At 34.1% G+C, this 20,843-nt stretch overlaps 2 protein-coding genes across 2 annotated transcripts in view; both read right to left on the reverse strand.

The window, feature by feature from the left end:
• Positions 1 to 3,689: 3,689 nt before the first annotated feature.
• LOC107145948 (olfactory receptor 8D2-like) lies at positions 3,690 to 4,625 on the reverse strand. The gene has a single exon (XM_015490001.1). The coding sequence runs from the start codon at positions 4,623 to 4,625 to the stop codon at positions 3,690 to 3,692; it is 936 nt and encodes a 311-aa protein (XP_015345487.1).
• Positions 4,626 to 14,641: 10,016 nt separating this feature from the next.
• Positions 14,642 to 20,843, reverse strand: part of LOC107145635 (putative olfactory receptor 8G3) — a 6,792-nt gene continuing 590 nt past the window's right edge. Inside the window, exon 2 of the mRNA XM_015489639.1 lies at positions 14,642 to 15,555. Within this exon, the coding sequence (XP_015345125.1) occupies positions 14,642 to 15,555 (914 nt within the window). The remainder of the gene's footprint in view (positions 15,556 to 20,843) is intronic.

Raw genomic sequence — 20,843 nt, forward strand, 5'->3', positions numbered from 1 at the left:
ACTTTTGTGCATGGCGAGAGAAAGGGATTCAGTTTCATTTTGTTGCATATGGATTTCCAGTTTTCCCAGCACCATTTGTTGAAGATGCTATCCTTTTAAAATGTTTTTAAGATCCCAAATATTCTCTCATTTTATATGTTGCCAATGTAGATAATCATATATTTTGTTGTTTGCTTATTTATTTGTGTATTGTGGCTGGATGATTTAGTTAGCAAACCATATATTAGGAAAACTTAGTTCCTTATTGAAATTTTGGTCTCTTGGAAAATCCAAATTCTGAAAATTAGAGTGGTTAATATAGGACAGAATGATGAACATAGGAAAAAATATTCTATTTCTCTTCCCATCCAAGGGCTTGGGTCAGAAAATTTCTAGGACCCTTAGAAAAATTGTCCATGGACTCCTTCGCTTTGAATCAAACTTTAATTATTAGTACCCAATCACTATTCTGCCTCTCCTCCTATAATATCACCTGTGACTGAAATTTCTTTCATTCAATGATTCTAGTGGCTTTCATCGACTTTTCCTCATTTCACTTGCCTAAGGTTCTTCCCATTTGTGACAAGTGAGAAATATATCCTTCTGATATTTTGTGCCTGCCAATCACAAATACCAGGATTTCAGCAAAGAACTGCATTTTTTAAGGAAATTGATTAAAAAGCATCCAAGAATCTCTAATGAATTTTACACATAAATGTATGTTAACATAATTGACTCAGAACTCGACTTACTTAGTAGTTAAAGGTTCAAATCTCCCCCCCAAAAATATAATAATTGTTCTTTATATTATTACTTTTGGCAATATTATGTAGATGCTTACTATGTAGTAGATATTGGTGTAAGCACCTCACAAATGTAATACTAATTTTATCAAAAAAATCATCAAGACTCTGAAACTTAGATTATTCATGTATAAAATGACAGAATTCAATATATAATTTAAAAATTTCTTAGTGCTATAACTTTATGATAAGGAAATTTACACAAAAAGCAGAAAGGCAATCTTTATGGTCCAATTGTTGTTTAATTCAGAATTTCATGCCAATAATTATTCTTGATGAAAAGATAGAAAGGACCCTGGATGGACACATAGGAGACTCATGTATACTCTTTGTTTTATACTTATGATTGGTGGTCAAGTTAAATCTATTGAATTTTAATTTTCATATCTGCAGCTTTCACAGGGAAGTTATACAAACATGTAATATATAATACCACATACAATATAGAAATTAAGGTACTTTAATAAACTCCAACATTTACCCCAAAGAAAACCCAGAAGTAGTACTCTACCATTAATACTATTTTCTCCTCTCATTTATGTGGATAGTTTTCTGGACAAAATCGTTCTGTGTATAGATGATGATGAAGGTAGATTTGTTGCCTGAAAATAGCACACAGGAAGCACATGGGACCTATTCTGCCTTTCTCCAGGTAAGAATGTATTTGACTAAAGTAAAGAAGTTCAGACAACTTAGAAAGGTCTCCACTTCTAGTTAATATCAGGGGAAAAAACAGTTTCAAAAACATAAAGAAGAGAAATCATTGTAGTGGTCATGGTACTGGTGTTGGTTATAAATGACAGGTATCGATGGGCTATGAACGTATTTAACCACTAGTCTCTAAGATGTAGAATATAAATCAAAGAAAGATACCATTTTTATATAATGACAGATACTGATAATAACTTGGACTGAGCACATGCTCCCTTTTAACATTTGAACATATATCTTAAAAGAGTTGAAGTAATGCTTTGTGGTTTTAGGACCAATAGAATTTTATAATTGTTTTCCTGTGATACTGCCCAGTCAATACTCTAAAAATCCCAGAGAGAATATGTAACTTTTAAATTGATCTCAGAGGTCCTTGTGTCCCTGAAGACCCATTGGTAGACTAAAAAAAAAAAGTCTCCCTAAGGATATCCATGCCAGTGTCCCAATGCCTGTGAATGTTTGAACTTTACTTTATATGGAAAACAAGGGAAAGAAAGACTTTTTGCACATGTGACATGTAAGGATCCTGATATGGGGAGATCATCAGATGTTATTCAGATGGGCCTTACATGCAATTAAATGTATCCTGATAAGAGCTAGTAGAGACCACAGAGCAGAAATTGGAGTGGAACAGATACAAGCTAAGGCAGCCAGCAGCCCCAGGAAGCTAGACAAGGAAAAGCATGGATTCTCCCCTGGATACTCCATGATGTTGACAGCTTTTTCATTACTGTGACCAAAACACCAGACAGGAACAATGTAGAGGAGGACAAGTTTATTTTGGCTCACAGTTTCAGAGGTCTGCGTCAACAGATGGCTACTCCATAGCTCTGGGCCCAAGGTGAGGCAGAACATCATGGTAGAAGGGCTTAGCCAAGGAAAGCAGCATGGCAATCAGGAAGCAGAGATTGACAGCTCCGCTCACCAGGGACAAAATATAAATCCCAAGGTATGCCCCCAGTGACCTATCTCTCCAGTCACAACCTACCTGCCTATAGTTACTACCTAGTTTATTCTCATCAGTGGAGTAATCCACTGATTAGGTTAAGGTTCTCATAACCCAACCATTTCTCTTCTGCTAAATTGAATTGTCTAACACATGAGCTTTGTGGGGATACCTCATATCTAAAACATACCACATAGAAGAAATGAGGCCTAACTGAAACCTTGATTTGGGCTATTAAAACTATTTTTAAATCTGACCTCTAGAATTGTATGAGAATAAATATCTTGTTTGGAGACACTACATTGGTGGAAAATTTTATGCCAGATTATTTTGGAATCTAATGAGTCCAAGACTATGATTCATTATTAGCTACTTACATGGAAGAGCTTTCTACTCTTCCACATACATAGGTTTAAGCCATGTGCAGGTCAAGAGACTGACCAGCTGAGACTGGAGGCAGAACAGGGTCTCATCCAACACAAACATGGTTATAGTATGGAATTGTGAGAGGTAAGGAAAGGATAGAGTGGTAAAACATGAAAAGGTCTCCTGTAGTCACACTTGTCTGGAGACTGAAACTAACCACTGAAATAAATGTTTCACTCACTTAAAAGGAAGAATACATTTTCCGTTGATCATCTGGACTGTTGTCTTACAGTCTCTATAATGTTTAACTTAAGTCCTATAGTCTGCAGCTTGACAATTTTGTTAAAATGAGTCTAAACTGAAAAAAAAAATTTATATAGTATAATCAAATTTAATCTCTTTTTAAAGAAATGTCATGATAAAGGCTAACTATTCCCTCAAGATGACTAAGCCAGATACTTCTGTGCAATGCCTCTTCATGCTAGATAAAACACCACATAGAAAGTAGTACTTTGAATTCAATGGAAACTGGATTACCAACTAATTTAGCAGGTAAACTCACTGATACATGATTTTATCTCAGACTGTCCTTCCCAAGGAACTACATCCATCCAGATTTCCAACAGAAAAAAAAATATTGTTTTTATAATCATAAATATCTTAATGTTTATTTGTCTTCCCTCTACTGCTAACTCCTATTTCTTTGAAAAATATCAGAAAACTGAATTGCTCAATAATATTAAAAATCTCAGTCATTTCAAGCATAGACTGTATTTTTTAAATAAGAAGGCTTTCTCTTTGGAAAACAGAAAGAAATGTCAAAAATCCTCTGACACCATTTCATCTGGTTCGTTTCTTCTTGATCCCTATGAGTACCCACTTCATCAGGATGATTGCCTCCCCCCAACCACCCTTCTCAGTGCATTCTTCACATCCTTGTTTCTGAGACTGTAGATCAGGGGATTCAGCATGGGAATCACCGTGGTGTAGAACACAGAGGACACCTTCTCCTGGTCCATAGTATTGCTGGAAGGAGGCTTGAAATACATGAATGTTATAGACCCAAAAAAGATGCCCACAGCCATGAGATGGGAGCTACAGGTGCCGAAGGCTTTGGACCGGCCCTCAGTGGAGCGAATATGGAGGGTGCTAGAGAGGATGAAAGCATAAGAGATGAGAATGGCAAGAGTAGGACCTAGTGTATTAACTCCTCCAATAATAAACAGCAGTATCTTATTGATATGGGTGCTGGAGCAAGATAAAGTCAGCAAGGGCAGAATATCACAAAAGTAATGACTGACAATATGAGACCCACAGAAGGACAGCGTTGACATGCGGGAAGTGTGGACTGTGGCCCCAAACAAACCCAGCGAGTACACCACAGACATCATGATGGAGCAGACCTTGTGGGACATGACAATGTTGTAAAGCAGTGGGCTACAGATAGCAACATAACAGTCATATGCCATGGCTGTTAGAAGATAACCTTCTGCAATGGCCAAAGAAATGAACATATAAAGCTGAGTCATGCACTCTGGAAAGGAGATGATGTTCCTCTCTGATACAAAGTTCACCAGCATCTTAGGGGTAATGACAGAGGAGTAGCAGAGATCAATGAAGGACAAATGACTGAGAAAGTAATACATTGGAGAGTGAAGTTGAGAACTAATGGCAATTAACAGGATCATTCCCAGGTTCCACACAACTGTGACCACATATATTCCAAGAAACAGGAGGAAGAGTGGCAACTGGATCTCTGGGAGTTTTGTTAACCCTTCAAGGATAAAATCAGTCCCTGAAGAGAGATTTGAAGTAGCCATTTTCTTACAAAATTGTATCTGTTAAAAGAGATAAAAGAGGGACATTAAGCTTATTTTCTGATTTCCAAAGCAGAATTTCATACTCTTGGTGGATTGCATTTCTGACACCCTCATGGATAACATGACTTCATCCTTACCAAGGACCTCTTAAAACCTCAAGGACAAAGACTCCAAATGAAACCCAGAGCCAGGATTCCACCCAAACCCAACCATGCTGAAAACTCCTCTTGAAGTCAATGTCACTTCATTTGGTTCCCAGGCTTAAGCTCTAATGACTACACGTTGAGAAAAACCACAAACTTTCCATAAAGGAGTTTTTTGTTCGTATTATTAAAATAAGACATCTTACCCTCTTTGTCTGAGCATATGCTAATAGAACCTTCTGACATCATGAGCTCATGGCTTCAGATCTAGCTGTGAGAACGGTCTATTTCGGTTCTCTACGACCTCCATGAATCAGCCAGCATACTTGTCATTCTCTAAAACTGGGGACTGTGGAACATGAAGATGTCTCTGTAGAGATCATGAATATAGAAAAGAACTTATAGAAATGGCTCTAATCCCTTCTGATACTCATTCTCTTACATCCAATTTCTGAAAGGAAAATCTGAGGAGGCCAGGACATTTTCCCTTTCATGGGAAATTGGATTGATAAAATTGCAGGGACATAGGCCATCTTTGACTATAATTTAGATCTTTCTTTTACAGAAACAGCAAGAAGTAGTGTTAACATTCAGGTGAAACACGTTAGCCATCAAGAAATCATTACATCTGCCCTGCACCTGCACTCCCATCCATCTTTCAAAATAAAGTCTCACTGACATTTCTTTCAAAAATTTATATCAGAGTTATAGGTCTTATTGTTCACCAAATTTGTTTTTCCTAAACTTCAATATAAAAATTGTATATTGCATAAAGAGTCAAGATTTATAGTTTTCTTTGTGACATTTGAATAATATAAAGTATTATTTGAATTCATGACATTGAAGAGAGAAACATTAAGAATCAGGACCAAGATATGGCTTTAAATTTTATTTTTCCAAAATTAAAAAAAAATATTAATGAAGAAAAAAATTCCATACACAAAAGAATACATTACTTTGCTTTTATTTTTCACAACAAAATATTTTTCATGATCACAACATAAAAATTGTGAAATTCGTTGCAATATATTTTTACTATATAACTTTACAGCATGTTAATTGTATTCAATATATATGTCGATTTAAAGGATGAATTAGGTGGGATGTTATCTCCAAGAAAACAAGAAGAGATCCAAATCTCTAAATTCAGGAAATTAGCTAATACACTAAGAGAAAGAGAATCAGAGTTGCCAGAATGAAACACCATGCAGCCCCATTGATAATGCCCAAGAAATTGGACCATCATCACATGAAGAGTGTGAAGTTTTTCAATGAATTGTTCAGATGGACACAACATTTGTGATACTCACAGAGAAATCAACACACTGTGAAAGTTAGTAGAGACAGAGATGAAGCATTTGGGGTTCAGACCCATTTATTGGGTACCATAGTTTTTGCTAAGCTCAAATAGCACTAAATTTCATTTTGTAATCTCAGATAACATAAAAATCCTTTCCATTAGGAAGACTAATCCACAAAACAGAACCTCAGTAATCTTATCTCTCTGACTAAAAAACGTTCCTGCTGATTTGAAGACAAAAATTGCTGATCTGCCAGAGTAAATAAAACACATTAGTTTATGCTTTGATAGTGCCCAGCATATTGAGGAACCCACAGATGGGCAGGAATACATAATTTAAGTGCCAATATTTATTCAGTGACTTACAATCTCATTTTTACAAAACAACTGAATGTAAGTAAAGCACCTTTAAGAAATCAATTATAAGCATCACATTATCCATTTATTAATGTTCTTTAATTTACCAGCCTAAATTGGATATTTCTTAAAACTATATCACCATTTTTGTTAGGAAATCATTTAGCATACCTGAAAGAGAGCAGAATGAAGACACCAAATTTGAAAAGGGTAGGCAGACAAAGATTTTAAACAAAATTGAGGGTGGCAGAAAAGTCCAGAATTAAAAAAAAAAAAAAATCCTCAAATAGCCGAGCTATCTAAATCTCCAGAAAGTTGGGACAGGGAAAAATGCACCTAAATACATAAAATAGCCAATTTGCATAACTGTCATTGCCCTGAATCATTGTCAAAAGAACATTTATTTATTTCCAATATCTTCAATTTAGAAAGTTAGGGGAACATGAATTGCAATATTTAAATTTCCTATCAAAGTAATTTAGTAGTTGAGTCACTTTGAAAATCACTAAAAATAAAGTATTTCCATATGTAAGATTTCACTGAAAATAAAATGTTATTTCATCAAAAGAAAGTGAAAATAATTGGTTACTATTTGCATGGGTCTATGCTTTCCTTCAGCACAGGTGACCATATGTGATGTGGTCTCCTATAAGAAGGTACTGGTTTGATTTTCCACCAGATTTTACCCATGTTTGGTGACCTACAATTCTACTGCCTTTAAAGCTTTGTAAAACAACAATACTGTAAGTAAAGTGCTTGCTATTCACCTTGAGAAATATAAATGCATTTCCAAGAAAAGTATCTGGTTGTTTGTACATCAGCAATTCATGAATGTGAGAGTACATGCAGTTTATTCGGATCTTACAAGTTACCCACAGAATTGTCAGTATGTAAATGAAATTATATATATATAATTATATGTGAGCCTCATTAGAATAAAAATGAAATTTAGAGTTTCACTTTTTAAATTTAACATAGATGAACAAATTTGTAGATGAACATAGATGATTATGACTTAACATAGATGAACAATCCTTCTTATAAATTCCTACTTTTAAAATATACAATTATGTAAAGTAGGTATTGATCTGTTATTTTTCCCAGTGGAAAGATTGTATTTAGTAAAAATTTGCCTATACCAACCTCCTGAGTGCTATAAAATATAGAATACAGTTGTCAAAGAAATCCCAGGGTTCTCATTTTGTGGAAGTATTTTTTTTCAAGGGATACAATTAAATTATATTCACTAGATATCAGAATCTCAAATGCCATTGCAGTTGTCCCTTTGGACTCTGATAAAGATGGCATTTTAGGCAAGAGAATAGAGTTAATAAATTTAATCTTCTGTGTAGTGAATGAGGACTACCTTTTCAAGGGATTCAAATGCAATGGAAAGGAGATCTTCCAATATTCATTAAATTATCCCAAACAAATGTTATAAAATATCTGGATGAATTTCATCTGAATGAAATATTTGTTCATTTCACATCCTATCCCCTATTACTGAACGATGACATAGGCTTCTTGTTTGGAAATCGGATGAAAGCAGGACTGTTCTCCCTGGTGTAGGGTCTGTGTAACAGGACAGGTCATTTACCCCTGAGTCTATTTCCTCATCAATAAGAAGAGTATTTTGAGGACAAACTGTATCAACATCTGCAAGTTTTAAACCACTATGTGACTCTGAGTAATTATTTTATTTGTTTTTTTATTAATTTATAAAATAGTTTCTGAATTTGCTCTTTGATTTACTTGAGTTCTTCCCAAAGGAGCAAATAGCCTCAACCAGAGATATAAATGGGAAAGCAGGTGAGAGCATGGTCTGCTCAAGATCAGGAGGAGAAGTAAGTTGGTTCCTGGCTGTCATGAAACAGACTGCAGTTATTCTACTGTAGTTATTCTACTCCTCGATTTATATCCAAAGGACTTAAAATCAGCATACTACAGTGACGTGGCCACATCAATGTTTATAGCAGTTCAATTCACAATAGCTAAACTATGGAACCAAAGTAGGTGTTCTTCAATAAATAAATAAATAAATAAATACACACACATATATGTGAATATATATATATATATATATATATATTATACACACACACATATATGCATATATATTGTATATAATGGAATATTAGTCAGTCTTAAATAAGAATGAAATTATAGCATTTGCTGGTAAATGGATGGAGCTGGAGAATATTATGCTAAGCAAAATAAGCCAACCCTAAAGAACCAAAGGCCAAATGTTGTCTCTGATATGTGGATGCTAATTCATAATAAGATGGGGGTAGCTAGTAAAGAATAGATGTACTTTGGATTAGAAGGGAATGAAGGGAGGGAAGGGGGTGTGGGGTTAGAAATGATAGTAGAATTAATCAGACTTTATTACTCTGTGTGCATGTATGATTACACAACCATTGTAACTCTACATCATGTATGACCAGAAGAATGAGAAATACTCCATTTATGTATGATGTGTTAAAATGCATTCTACTGCCATGAATAACTAATTAGAACAAATAAAAAAATTTAAAAGTCTTATCTGTTTTTAATTGTTCTATAAGAATTGTGATATTTGGATTGAGAAAATTGAGATAATATTTAAGTTTTAGTCTCTTGTTGATCTAAAGAATGCTTCCTAGTTTTTATAGTTGAAGGAAGTGGTTAGTAATCAGCTATTAGCTTCTGCATTTCCTCTTATTTCTTATAATCTTATGTTGTTAAAAAAAGGTGTTTGAATTAAATGTCAATCAAGGAAGTGAATGAATCTAAAAAATTATATAGACAGTACATATTGGGATCTCTGAGAAAAACAGTATAAATAAGTAAGGCTTGACTACTATGCTGCACAATAAAATCAGCAATTCCTCTTGGACTATACCCAAAAGACCTAAAAACAGCATACTACAGGGACACAGCCACATCGATGTTTATAGCAGCACAATTCACAATAGCTAGACTGTGGAATCAACCTAGATGTCCTTCAATGGATGAATGGATAAAAAATGTGGCATTTATACACAATGGAATATTACTCAGCACTAAGAAATAACAAGATCATGGCATTTTCAGAGAAATGGATGACATTAGAGCAGATTATGCTAAGTAAAGTTAACCAATCCCTAAAAATCAAATGCTGAATGTCTTCTCTGATATAAGGGGGGTGACTCAAAATGGGTAGGGAGGAAGAGCATGAGGAGAAGATTATCACTAAATAGGGAAGAGAGGTGGGAGGGAAAGGGAGGGAGAAGGGGAATTGCATGGAAGAAGGACGGAGACCCTTATCGTTTTACAGAATCATGTATGATGAGTGAGACAGAGTGTTGGTGCTGTGTTGAGTGTGAATTTTTTAAACCAGCATCACCATATTGTGTTGTGAGAGTGAACAATTTTTTTTATAGTTCCCCAGATCGATAAATGGAGAGAAAGTTTTCTTGAAAATGAATGACATTCAGATTTTCATACATGATATTCAAATGATTTAGTTAATGATATTTAGGACTTTTGATATGATATGAAAATTAATGGCATTTTAGATTGATTTCATGCTGCAATGGGTTTCTGAATTTTAGGGAATCATGTAAAAGTGTGAGTATATTTTACATGTTGAACAGAAATGAATCTTTGGGAGCCAGAGCATGGACATTGGTAGACTGAATGTTATCACAAAAATGTCCAGGTCTCAATTCTAGAAACTGTGAATATTTTAGAAAATAGTCAAAGGGGCTTTGGTGTGTACATATTTTAAGGGTATTGAGAGAGAGGATTTTCTGGGTTACCTGGGTAGGCCACATGTAACTGAAGTGTCCAATAGAAGGGAGGCAAGAACAACAGAGGCAAGAGGTTGGAGTGTTGTGGAGGTGAGACGCAAACCAAGCAACCCCAGCAGCCTCTGGAAGTCGACAAAGTCAAGGACTCGAGAAAGGATCAGCTCTGTCAGCACTTTGACTCTGACTGACTGAGACTCATGTTGGACTTCTGACCTACCCAGCTGTTTGATAATAAATCCATGTTGTTTCCAGCCACTAATTTTATTATAGATTTTTTTACAGAAACAATAAGAAATTAATATATATGATAAATGGAAGACAACACAAGTTTTATACTAGAAAAATAAAACAGAGTTTATCCAATGTGTACTGATTTGACAATAATATGTAGGATGGTTTGAATTGAGAAGAAATAGTAGATAGGTATTTAGGATGCCATTTAAAGTCAGAAAAGTGAGGTTATGCACTATTCATGTTTCTGTGTCAGACTGAAGTCTATTACCATTTTGTTCTCCAGGTTCATCTATGTCGTTGAAATTTCAGAATCTCCTCCTTTAGAGGTGAATATTACTTCATGATGCATATTTATGCATGGGTCTGTGTATACATAGGTAAATAGATGAAAACATATAACTGAAGCTACTAATACTGGAAAATCTGCTAAAAGAGTATATTTCAGGTTCTCTTACCTGCTCCAAATAAAAAAATAATGTACCTGAGAGGATGGCTATGCTAATTTGCCTGATTATAATTATCTCACTATGTCATTTTATGTCAAAATAACATGTTGTATATCTTGAACACAATTTAAAAATTATACTTAGAGGATACTAAATGCCTAGAGACAAAAAGAAATGAAATAAGAGAAAAATCGTGTTGAAGTTAAAATTAATATGAAAAATCAACTGTTTGTAAGTTAAATATTTCTAGTATACATACATATATATGACCAGAGAAAATTATTGATATTTCCTCATGAAAATTATGGGACAAATGAACATGAACCACATGGACATGCTGTAACTTAGAAGAATCTGTGGGACTTAAGAGCAGTTGACTGATAAACTGCTTGTCATGATTCATATACTTATCAGACAATTTTGTGTGTGATATCTTCATGCAGAAGATTGCAATCATCTATTACAATTTATGTTTGTGTTTATGTTAGAAAAAGACCTTTTTTGCCTTTGACCAGAACAGATATGAAAGATTTAGATTGCTTCAATTTGACCTAAAAATAAAAGAAAAATAGCATAAAGATATTAAAAGGACAGCAATATCATCCTACAGGGAAATAAAAAGGCTCAATGCACAGAAGGGAGTGCCTGGGGAGTCATAAGATGAGGCCACAATTCCCTGGATCAGAACACACTGTAAGTAAAATCACATCTACTAGAGCCAAACTTCCTGGCTTGGTTGTGAAGCTTGATTGCTTATTATGTTCGGAACGTTGCACACAGAACTCTCTAAGCTTTGATTTTACAAAAGGAATAATTGCAGTATAATATTACTAAGTTAATGTACATATTACATAGAGGTAGAATAATGCATTCAATTATGGACACAATGCTTGACGTTTCAAAACATCTCAATAACAATTACTGTAATTGTGACATCATGATCACTATCATAACATATAATTATTATTTTAAAAAAAGAAAACTAGGGTGGATTAAGGATAATCTCCAGAAGCTAAGAAAGAGTCAGAGAACAAAGTTTCCTTCAGGGCCCTATCTGATACTTAATTCCAGATTTGTAGTCTTGAGTACTTAAAAAAAAAAGTTTCAGTTGTTTACTCAGTGTATAACAGTTTGTTACAACAGTCCTAGCAACCAAATAAACTATGCAAGATTTGCATGTTTTTATTTTCACTGATCTTATTTAACCATACTAAATATCATAATTTACTCATAAGATAGGAATGATAGGGCTGGGGTGTAGCTCAGTGATAGAACATTTATCTCATATGCACAAAGCCCTGAGTTTAATGCCCAGTAACACAAAAAGAAAAGAAAATTGCAGAAATTTGCAAGATTTTAAATAAAGAACTAAATAAAAGCATCTGGTCAACATTGCCATAAACATGTCAGGAGTTCTTAAGGAGCTAATTGATGAATGATGATGACTTCTGTTTCTTCTGGAAATAAAAGAGAAATATTGAGGAAAAATAAAAATGTGTGTATTATAGAAATTGCTTTGTGTCCATCTGAAGATTAAGTTATTTGTTTGAAAATAAATTCATACATAACATTCTTATACAAAATATTCATAAACATAATTTTGAGACAATAATTGCAATATTTTAAAAACTGAATTTACTTGAAATGCTTGAAATTATTGTGTAATGTGGTACCTTAATCTGTTGATTTTTAAAAATAGTGTCTACAGATTTTTAGAGGAAAGAAAAGTTAACATTGCAATGTGGCATGAGGTGCTGCTATGGGCCAGGGGGATTCAATTAAGCCCCCTCCTCCTGAGAGCCGAGGTACAAGAATTTCATGGGTTGACATGTACAAAGACAACGTGGGCACCAGGAGTGGGGAGAAATTTCCAGAGTGAAAGTGAAAAGCTCATGTCAGATTTGAAGTGAAACAACCTCAATGCAAGCTGGGTCTCAGATATCACAGTGATAAAACCATGCCTCATGTCGGCTTAAATGAGAGGCTGTCTGAGACAACATGACATGGGAAAGCAGAGGAATCCTTGTCTAATTGGTACTTAAAATCCACTGAAACAAAGGGAAATATAAAGAACAAACATTCAAATGATCATATGATTGTCATAAGCAGTACAATCTAAAATGAAAAACAGCCATTTTTTTTGAGACAACATAGAAGGACAACATGGCAAAGTTGACTTTCAAAGATGAATTTCCTGAGGAAGTAACTTTAAAACCCTAAGACAGATTCTGGTACAAATTTTTACTCATTATCCTGGGGTATAATAGTTATAGTAAATATTCCAATAGATCAAAATACCACCATCACCTTTTGTATCCTTGAACAATTCTTCCAAATTTAATATAGCAGAGGTGAAACATGGCTATTTTGTTAATGTGATATTTATGGATATTAATCAATGGATATGGTATGTATATATGGTTTATAAGGTTTTCCTATAAATATTTCATAAGAAGAAACAAGAAAAATTTTTTGAATCTACTGGATTGTTTCAGGTTCTGTGGGTGTGATCATGTACTATATATACAGGAGACTTCCTGAGACTAAAATCAAACACAATTGGACAATAAGAAGGCACACACACACTGGAAGAACAAAGGCAATGCAGGGGGTATGTTGAATAACACAAGCACAGCATGTTCATATCTGAAACTCAAACTTTAAAGTTCTGATTAGGTCGTTTCAGTAAGAAAAAATATGGTAAATAACAAATTATATATATGGAGGCATAGGGCAGGCTAAAATTGCGAACAAACTAGTGATTACAACTGCCATACAGTTATATTTTTTATATGGAGAGATTAAAAACATTTGTAATCACCGTTGGAAGATGATATTTTTATTTTTATGCTTAGAATTGAAATGAATTTAAAACAACCGCACAGAACAGAGGTAAAGTGATTGGGTTGCTTTTAATTAGTTTATTTGTTCATATCATTCTTAGTATTTCTTCTAATCTGTGCCTTAGTGATACTTGTAAGATAAAAGCTCACATGGAAAATGGCATAAAAAGGTCATGGGGGGATAAAAAATGGCAGTAAAATCCCACCAAAATGTTGATAGATGCACTAAGATGAAATAGATCCACTCAAAAAATATGGTGACAGTGTGAATAAATCACCCTTCTGTTACTTCTGTTCATAATAAAGATTTTCTGTTCTTTTCATGCAACTTTAACATCTTTATTCCTCAAGCTGTAGAATGAAGGAGGTTCAGCATGGGAAAATTACTAGCATAAAGCACATAATATCCATTTCCTTGATTCATAGAGCTAAACAATGATAGATGCAGATCCAAAAAGACCACATGCACCAGCATGTGAGAGCTGCAGAAGGTACAGGCTTTGGCCATGCCCTAGTGGGCCAAACAAAGAGGATGCTGGCAATAATGACGATATTCAGCTAAGGATGGTTAGGATTTGGACAATGATGTTAAGTACAGTTTTTGATATTTAATAAAATTTCAATAGCATATGTTACCACTATGTCCACCACCATCATCATCACTACTCTACTATTATTAAAATATAAAGCCACATCCCTTTGAAGCCTCATGTATCTTTTGATCTTATCCTTTATATTTCTTCACATAGACTTACTACAATATATGTCTAAAGACAGAGTAATAGAGGGTAATTTTGGAGATATGTTACCTAAGAAATGTATGGAAAGCATGACTAATATTTCAAAGCTTGAAAAATAAACCCATTGAATTACAGGCTAGGCAAACTGAAGACCTATTTCTATATGATAATAACACATTGATTTTATTCACGAACATGCTCACCTATCCAGCATTTCTTCAGGGCTGATTTGACATCCTTATTCCTCAAGCTATAGATCAGGGGGTTCAGCACGGGCACAACAGTTGTATAAAACACAGAGGACACTTTTCCTTGGTCCATGGAGCTGACTGCTGATGGCTGCAGGTACATGAATGCAGCAGATCCAAAGAAGAGAGCAATAGCAGAGATGTGGGAGCTGCAAGTGCTGAAGGCTTTGGCTCTGCCCTCAGTGGAGCGAATGCGCAGGATGCTGGCTATGATGAAGATGTAGGAACCAAGGATGGTTAAGGCAGGAGTCAAAATGTTAAAGGCACTTAAGAAAAGAACCAATAACTCATTGATGTAGATGCTGGAACACGATAGCTCCAACAGTGGAAAGAGATCACAGAAATAATGATTTATCACATTAGTCTTGCATAAGAAAAGTCTCAACATGAAGACTGTGTGAATTGTAGACCCAATGATACCCAAAATGTAAACTCCGGCTGTGAGCCAGAAGCAGAGGCGATGAGACATGATGACACTGTAGAGCAAGGGACTACAGATGGCAACATAGCGGTCATATGCCATTGCAGCCAACATGTGACACTCTGAGATGGCAAAAACAGAGAAGAAGTAGAGCTGAGTCATGCATTCAGGGTAGGAGATGATGTTCTTCTTCATCACAAAGTTCACCAGCATTTTGGGAGTTATGACAGTGGAATGACACATGTCAATGAAGGACAGATTGCTGAGAAAATAATACATGGGAGTATTCAGGTGAGAGCTGAGTGAAATTAGAGTGATCATGCCCAGGTTCCCCATGACTGTGAGCACATAGATTCCCAGGAAGAGAATAAAGAGGGGCAGCTGGAGCTCTGGTTTGTCTGTTAATCCAGCCAGGATGAACTCAGTCACTATGGAATGATTTCCATTCTCCATTATCCTGTTAAATTTTCAAAAAGAGAAAACTAGTGAACTTTCCTGCTGATCTATGTGTGTGTGCATGTGTGTGAGTGTTGGGGGTATTCTATGGGTGTTATTATTTTAGCCATTACTAGAGGTAATGTAATGCAAGAATATCTTTTGCTTCTGTTTCTCTGAGTTATACAGTGCTTCTGCTGGATCAAAAGAGGAATTACTGACATGAAAGACTTTAAAATTAAAGTAGTTTGTAAGTTTTCAAAAGAGCACCATTTTTTAAAAATTTTTACATGTTTGAAGGAAGGTGGTTTTTGAGAACTCTGTTTTTCTGTTTTATATTCTATATACTCTATTAATGTCAGATGTATCAAATAGCACAAAGATCACATTTCCATTTGACTTAGAATAAGGAAAAATAGCAAATGCTTTCTATGATTTTTCAATATACTTCTTAGAGTTATATATATATATATATATTATATTATATATATATTATATATATTATATTATATATATATTATATATATATTATATTATATATATATATAATATATATATATAAAACTACTTAGTTTTATTGGCTATTTTTCTTACTAGAATTCCAACTCAAAATAGCCCAAAACTGGATAACTATCCATACAATTGTTTCCATATAAAACCACTTCTCTGTGCTTCAGTTTTCTTTACCCATTTCTACTACCCCACATAATTGCTTGGCAGGTAGTACTCTTTATATCAGTAGCTGTTCCAAGAGTGAGGATGCATCCCCTCCTTTTGTTTATTTCATGGATTGCTCCACTCTGGTCAGAGACGCCATAGGCTATAACTGGTCTACCTCAATTGCTCTTCATGGTTGAACTGGTGGAGGTAAGAAAACTACTCACTATTTCCCAAATATAAGAAGAGACTAGGAAGACAAATAGTAGCTGTATTCTAATTGGTCACTTTTTATAATCATGTATTTTGTATGTGTTGTCTGTAGAATATAAAGGTGGAGGTTATGTGAATTAGTGAGCATAAATTAATAATAATTGAAATTTTAGTCCAACTTCAATAATGGCCAATGGTGTTATATGTTTTTTCAAAAGGCACATATATCTTTAGTTTTCATTTGAGAAGAAGTCAAGTAGATATAGGAAAAAGATTCTTAACATTTCAGCAACAATTGAATTAGTGTTTTCAGTTTAGAGAACAACATTTTATATGGGATAAAGGAAAATGAGATAGTTTCTGAAAAGAAAAAAGAAATCTTGTCATTTGAAAGATGACTAACATAATTGGATTAATTAGCTAAAAAGTAAAAATACATGTGCAATGTGATGTATACATCCAAATATTCAACATATTGCTATATAAAAGAGGTGATGGACTAATTGTGTATGTTTTGAAAGGAGTGTGTTAAAGTTAATTGCTGGAAACTGTAAAATCAAATATATGGTTTCACAACCAAGATTATTCTAACAGTCAAACATACCTTGATTTATTTGTAGTCAGAAATGTTAGAACAGATCGTATAGTCATTTTGGAGATGTTGTTGAAGGACGTGGCAAGTGATGAATGGGAATATTAAATAATCTTTAAATATATTCCAATATTTCATGATTTTATAATTCTAATGTGTCCTGATATTAGGTAGACAGTTTGACTTCAAATCTCATCTCAAGCCTGTATTTTCTGTGAGAACTTAGGAAAATTACTCCCACTCTCTATGCCTCTGAAAAAATATAAATACTCGCATCTACCTCACATGAAAATTGAAGTAAACAATTCCTAGTTCCCAAATCCCAATAATAATAATTTAATAAAAGAGAGTGTTATTTGCACTGTAAACCACTCAGTTTATCTCTGAAATGGCTTTCATCAGCCAACATTTTCATTTCTATAATGAGAGCTGGAGGATTTTTTTTTTATTTTTCTTCAGAAAAGTATTGCTCTTTCTTACATAAATACATATGATAATACAGGGATTTACTTTTTTTGCCGAATATTAAACTTACATTGTCAATATTTTCTATTGTTTTAATTAACATTCAAACTAATGTTTAAGTCATTCAGAGATTGGTACATCTGGCATTAAAAGTTTTCTTCTTTTATGTCCCAACAAACATTATAATGTGGCTATTCTAAAAAAGAATGTTTGTTAGTCTTTTAATTTTAGTTTATAATATTCCTTTAGTTTTTCTCTTTACAAATAAACTTTAGTGTATTACATCTTTTTTAATACTTAAGGTAGTTTAGTTAAAATCTATAATGGTAAAACCCCATTTATCAGACCAATTTCTATGTACTCCTGAATGTCCCTTATTTTTACATGTAGAATGTGCTTAATTATGATGAATTATTATGAGTCATTTACCAGCTTTCCTTTTGCACTAAATTGTAAATTGAATATAATGCTAGCACAGTGCCTTGCATGTAAAAAAAATCTTAATAAAAGTTTGATCAATAAGGTTTTGGAAAGAAACTTAGTAGAAAGTGAGCACAGGTTCAAAGTATGTGAACCAAGCTTTCCAACTTCCTAAGTAGAAATGAATAAACAAAGAACTGCTTGCCATGATTTTAGACTGCAGGGAGTTAATAAGGGAACCCGTGTTCACTACAAGGTATGGCTCTTATATTAAGGACAGGGAGAGACAGGTAAATAGCCATGTGAATCTCTATTAACACTATGGAGAGACTGCATCAGAAGAGTCTAAGATTTTAAAAAGTCAAGGTCTGGGATTCAGACATACCCCTCCTTCTTCTCAGAGAGTCCAATGTTGTTTATTTTTTTCTTTTCTACTTCTCTGGAGGAAAAGTAACTTTGATGATCTGAGAAGTATCCTTTGAGTCACTAATTCTGATCTTTTCTGAATCTGATACCCAAAGCCACTTGGCTCTCTGCAAAATATAGCTTATGTGATGATTTTATATGGGGGGTATAGACAATAAGAATCTAATTAGGAACAAAAAATTATAATAACCTCCCACTGGAACCTCATCCCACAAGGGTCTACCCTTGGGGAAATCAACCAAAATTCTAAATTTTCTTTTTTCACATTAGTTCTCAAATGTTTAATATTGTCACATGGGTGTGAATCCTAAACACAAATTTATGAGAGATATTGTTAGAGCTCTAGGGAATTTCATGCCATAACATTTAAAACTTAAAATTTTCAGAAAATATTTAAGAAATACATTAAAGGGATTGTATGAAGTGATTTTTTTTACTAGAATAAAATAGAAAAATCAAAGAAAACCACAAATACTTGGAAGATTTGAATATTTGTTCCTGGACTGCCACTAACTGCAGTAGAGCATTATAATAAATTCATTACCAGTAATTCTTGAGTTCTTTTCATGTGTGGACTGAATGCTCTTAATCTGAAAAAAATATAATCTTAAAATATTTCAAATACTGTCAAGATTCATGAGGAGTTCTTAACAAGGAGATGATTTTTATTCCTTTTCAAAATGAAAAAAGAACAATGAAAATACGTGTGTTATGGTTTCGATGTGAAGGGTCCCCAAAAGCTCATGTGTGAGACAATGCATGAAAACCTAGAGGTGAAAAGATTGGGTTATGAGAGTCTTACCTAATCGATGTCTTCATCCACTGATAGGGATTAACTGGGTACTAACTACAGGGAGGTAGCATGTGGCTAGAGGAGGTGGGTCACTAGGGGCATGCCTTTGGAGCATATATTTTGTCCTTATAGTGCAGAAATCCCTCTCTCTTCCCAGCTGCTTTCCTCTGCCATACCTTTCTGCCCTAATGTTCTACTCACTTTAAGCTCCCAGGAATGGAGTCAATCTATGAACTAATATCTCTGAATCTATGAGTCCCCAAATAAGCTTTTCCTTCTCTAATTGTTCTTGTGAGGTCTTTTGGTCATAGCAATGAAAAATCTAACTAAATAAAACAATTGGGCTGGGGCTATAGCTAAGGGTAGAGTGCCTGCCTTGCACGTGTGAGGTGATGGGTTCCTTAGCACCACATAAAAATAAATATATTGTGTCCATCTACAACTAAAAAAAATTAGAAAAAGTATATTACAGAAATTATGTTCATACTAACATATTTGATTCAAAGTAAAATCACATTTAACATTTTACTCACTATTAAATAAATAATATGTAGTTTTTGAAATAAAAATCAAAAGAAATTTTATTAAATTTACTGTAGAATACTCTAAATCATTGTTAGATATGGAGTTTTAACCTGGTTTTGAAAAGTATTTTTGCAAATTGCTAAAATTTATTCATTAAATTTCCAAGGTTAACAACTTAGAAAAATTGATAAACCCTATAATAAACATTGCTCATTGATAATGATAAAACTTTAGAATTAGAAATAGTATGTGGTGCAAGACAAAATCTTGGCAATTTGACAATTTTTAAAACTATGTTATCCACAAGCATCCATTAATAGTGAAGAATAACACACACGCATCATTATAATAAGTGTGATGAACCAGAGCTTTGCCTGATTATAACCTAGACAGGTGAGAAATGCATGAGAATTAAACACTTATGTTAGTCATGGAATGACACGTAAATTTGGAAAGACAAGATGGAGTCAGGAAGCAACCTCAGGATAGGGAAGTTGTGAGAATAAGAAAGGTCATCGGAATGAACTCAAGAGTTATTGAGATATTATAAGTACTACTCTACTCAGCACAACATACACCTTTCTAATAGTTATCAAATTATTATGTTATGTATTATGCATTTTATTTTAATCACATTTACTCTCATAACTCTTCATAGATACACTGCTAAAACTCAAATATTAAATTCTAGAGAAAACAAAATTAAGTTATTTACACTGTAATATACTTATCAAAAGTGCCAAAAAAGCCTTTAGTCATTCCTAACATTCATTTTCATGTTCCTCAATATTAAATGTCCTGAGTCTTAGCTCAACCTACAGCCATCTAGGTAGGCAAAACATTACTCATCCCCTGTTTCAGTTGGATTTGTCTGTGTGAGTAAGTCCTTATGAAAGGGTTATAGTTGGAGGTGAGGTCTATCATTTCTAATCAGTGTCCTTCAATTTGGGGACATTTCCTTCACCTTCCATATATTTCTGTCTGATGGTCAGGTGGTAGAGATGAAGGAGGGATCAATAGACATTATGAGAGACAAGAGATGGGATGGATGCTGTATATAGAATAGTAGAACAACAAAGTAAAATGATTCTATCTGTGAGGAACCACAGAACCATGCCTGACTCAACTGCTAGTTAAGTCAGAGGAGAGAGAGAGAGAGAGAGAGAGAGAGAGAGAGAGAGAGAGAGAGA

The sequence above is a fragment of the Marmota marmota genome, unplaced genomic scaffold (assembly GCF_001458135.2).
Source record: "Marmota marmota marmota unplaced genomic scaffold, marMar, whole genome shotgun sequence".
Lineage (NCBI taxonomy): Eukaryota > Metazoa > Chordata > Mammalia > Rodentia > Sciuridae > Marmota > Marmota marmota.

What these genes read in the sequence shown, in the direction of transcription:
- LOC107145948 (XM_015490001.1), bottom strand. Translation starts at nt 4,625, where the DNA reads ATGGCTACTTCAAATCTCTCTTCAGGGACTGATTTTATCCTTGAAGGG.